This window comes from Geospiza fortis, unplaced genomic scaffold (assembly GCF_000277835.1).
Source record: "Geospiza fortis unplaced genomic scaffold, GeoFor_1.0 scaffold777, whole genome shotgun sequence".
NCBI lineage: Eukaryota > Metazoa > Chordata > Aves > Passeriformes > Thraupidae > Geospiza > Geospiza fortis.
Window position 1 is genome coordinate 169,723 of NW_005054689.1, and position 2,893 is coordinate 172,615.

General features: G+C 36.8%; 1 protein-coding gene across 1 annotated transcript in view; it reads left to right on the top strand.

Moving 5' to 3' along the window:
• CDS2 (CDP-diacylglycerol synthase 2) overlaps positions 1-2,893 on the top strand; it is a 10,500-nt gene that overhangs the window by 3,608 nt on the left and 3,999 nt on the right. The window contains exons 6-9 of the mRNA XM_005430847.2: positions 176-234; positions 695-777; positions 1,479-1,566; positions 2,387-2,463. Coding sequence (XP_005430904.1) covers positions 176-234; positions 695-777; positions 1,479-1,566; positions 2,387-2,463 — 307 coding nt within the window. The remainder of the gene's footprint in view (positions 1-175; positions 235-694; positions 778-1,478; positions 1,567-2,386; positions 2,464-2,893) is intronic.

Genomic DNA, 2,893 nt, shown 5'->3' on the forward strand with positions numbered 1-2,893 from the left:
ATTTATATTAAATATATATTTTATATTAAAAATAACATAATGAAAACATAGTAATGAAATATAATAAAGTGTTATTTTATTCCCCGAACGCTGTGTGCTGCAGGGCAGAGGTGCAGCTGGGCTCTGGCCGCTGCAGGCACCGTGCAGCTCTGACTGTGCTCCTGTCTCTCCTCAGGGTTCTGCATGTTTGTGCTGAGCCTGGTGAAGAAGCACTACCGCCTGCAGTTCTACATGGTGAGCTGCAAATCCAGGTTTTGGTGAGGTTCAAATTCAGGGTCTGGTGGGGTTAAAATTCGTGTTTTGGTGAGGTTAAAATCGAGGTCTTGGTGCGGTTAAAATTAATATTTTGGTGAGGTTCAATTCAGGGTCTGGTGGGGTTAAAATCTAGGTCCTGGTGAGGTCTAAGTCAAGGTCCTGATGAGGTTTAGTTCAGCTCCTGGTGAGGTTCAATTCAGGGTCTGGTGGGGTTTTTTGGTGAGGTTACATTTGGGGTTTGGTGAGGCTGAGTTTGGGGCTCAGGGGGTCAGTCAAACCCAACCTTCCTGCTCAGGCCTTCCTCCAGCACTGGGATGTACCTGGGGGTCTCAGGGCTGGTGCAGAACAACTCAGCACCAGAGAGCTCGTCCTGCTTCTCTGGCTAATTAGCAAACAGATAATTAATGAATTCATGTGAGGGTGCTGTCCTCTGTTGCAGTTTGGCTGGACCCACGTGACGTTGCTGATCGTGGTCACCCAGTCCCACCTCATCATCCACAACCTGTTTGAAGGAATGATCTGGTGAGTTTGCCCTGGTTTGCGTTGTGCAGCCTGAAAAAATCTGGCTTTTCATAGAATCCTTGTGTAGATGTTAAATAAACAGCAATTATTAGCTATTTATTAATAAATGAAGAAATAAGAAATTAATTAAATTAATTTGGCAATATCAATATTAATAAAATTAACTAATTATGTAAGGAATGTGTTAATTTATTAATAAATTTTTATCAAGAAATAATTATTCTTCATTAAAAGAATAAATAAGAATAAAAAGAATGAAATTAATTACTTGTTATTTATTTATTGACAAATTAATTATTGAGTTAAATATTTTTACTCTAGCGCTAATAAATTTAATCTGTTTTTTAATCAACACAATTCTTTAATCAATTAACTTTTATTACACAATACTACTATTCTAACACTAATCACTTATAGTTTTACTCTGCATATTCTTATTGCAATGCATCTTGCACAATTCTAATTCTCCACAACACTCAATCTTTTTGCAAAATTAGATTTTAAAACTTGTCAAAACATTCCTGGCTCCATCTCTCTCTCAGCAGTGTCATCTGCATACCAGAACTTCAATCAGTACTTAATTTAAAAATATACAATAAATATTTTCATTTCATGTTTATTTTAAATCTCATTGATTTTTATGAATTATTAAAAATATGAAGAATAACGAGGGGTTCTGTGCAAACGCTGCTGTCCCTCAGGTTCATCGTGCCCATCTCGTGTGTGATCTGCAATGACATCATGGCCTACATGTTCGGCTTCTTCTTCGGCCGCACGCCGCTCATCAAGGTCTGGGTTGGGGCAGAAATGGGGATTTGGGGGCAAAAATGGGGATTTGGGGGCAAAAATGGGGATTTGGGCTCCTTGGGGCTCCCCCAGCTCTGCTTTGGGGCCTCCTGTGGGGCTGAAGCAAGTCTCCTAATTAAACCTGCATCCCACTCTTTGAGGCTGAAATTTAATTTAATTTAATTTAATTTAATTCTATTGAATTTTACTGAATTTAATTTAATTTAATTTAAAGTCAATTCAATAAAATTCAACGAAATTAATTTAATTTGATTTGATGTAATTCAATTCAATGAAGTTCAATAAAATTCAATTAAATTTATTTTGTTTTATTGAATTTTATTTACTTTAGTTGAATTGAATTGTATTGAATTTAACTTCAATCCAATTCAATAAAATTCAATTAATTTAATTTTGTTTTATTTTATGAAATGAAATCATCAAACCACTGGGGTGGGAAGATGATCGAGTCCAGCTGTTGTTGTAGAGATGGACACAACCCTTGTTTTTCTAGAATAGTTGAATTTTTATTGTACACAGCTTCTTATTATATGGTGTTAGAAGGCACTGTGTTTGAATTTATCAGCTTAGTAAATGATTGAAACTTAGTGTCTTGATTGGTAAATAATAATGGTTAGTGACTATGTAATGTGTATATAATAATATATAATGATAATGGTTACTATATATGTTTATTAAACTTTTTTTTTCTAGACAGTTTACATTTTTCTTTATGGATTTTCATGGAATAGACTTCTTATTTTTATAGGTGTAAAGCGTTTTTCTTACAAGAATTTTTATTTCTCTGCTCTCTCTCTGGCAGCTCTCCCCAAAGAAGACCTGGGAGGGTTTTATTGGAGGATTTTTTTCCACTGTTCTCTTTGGGTTGCTGGTGAGTGTCCATGGTGGAGCTTTCTCCACTGCAGCTTTTCGTTTTTAGGGTCCTATTTTCACTTCTTAGGGTGTTCTGTTAAACAATGCACTCAGGTTTGAATCTCTGTCAGATATTTCACCTTTTCTTGCTACCCGGGTTTGAATTTCTCAGATATTCCACCTTTTCTTGCTGACAGGGTTTGAATCTCTGTCAGATATTAAATTTTTCTTGCTGACAGGGTTTAAATCTCTGAGCTTTCTCACATTTTTCTTGCTGACAGGGTTTAAATCTCTGAGCTTTCTCACAGCTTCTCAGAGCTTCCTGGGACAGCTCTGTCTCTGTCCAGAGGATATGTGATTACCACCATTAATCTCCTTAATGAACCTAGGAGAGCTCTTCCCTCTCCCTCCCCTCCTTGCACAGCCTTTCCCCCTGACAGACCCCTGAGCAAACCCC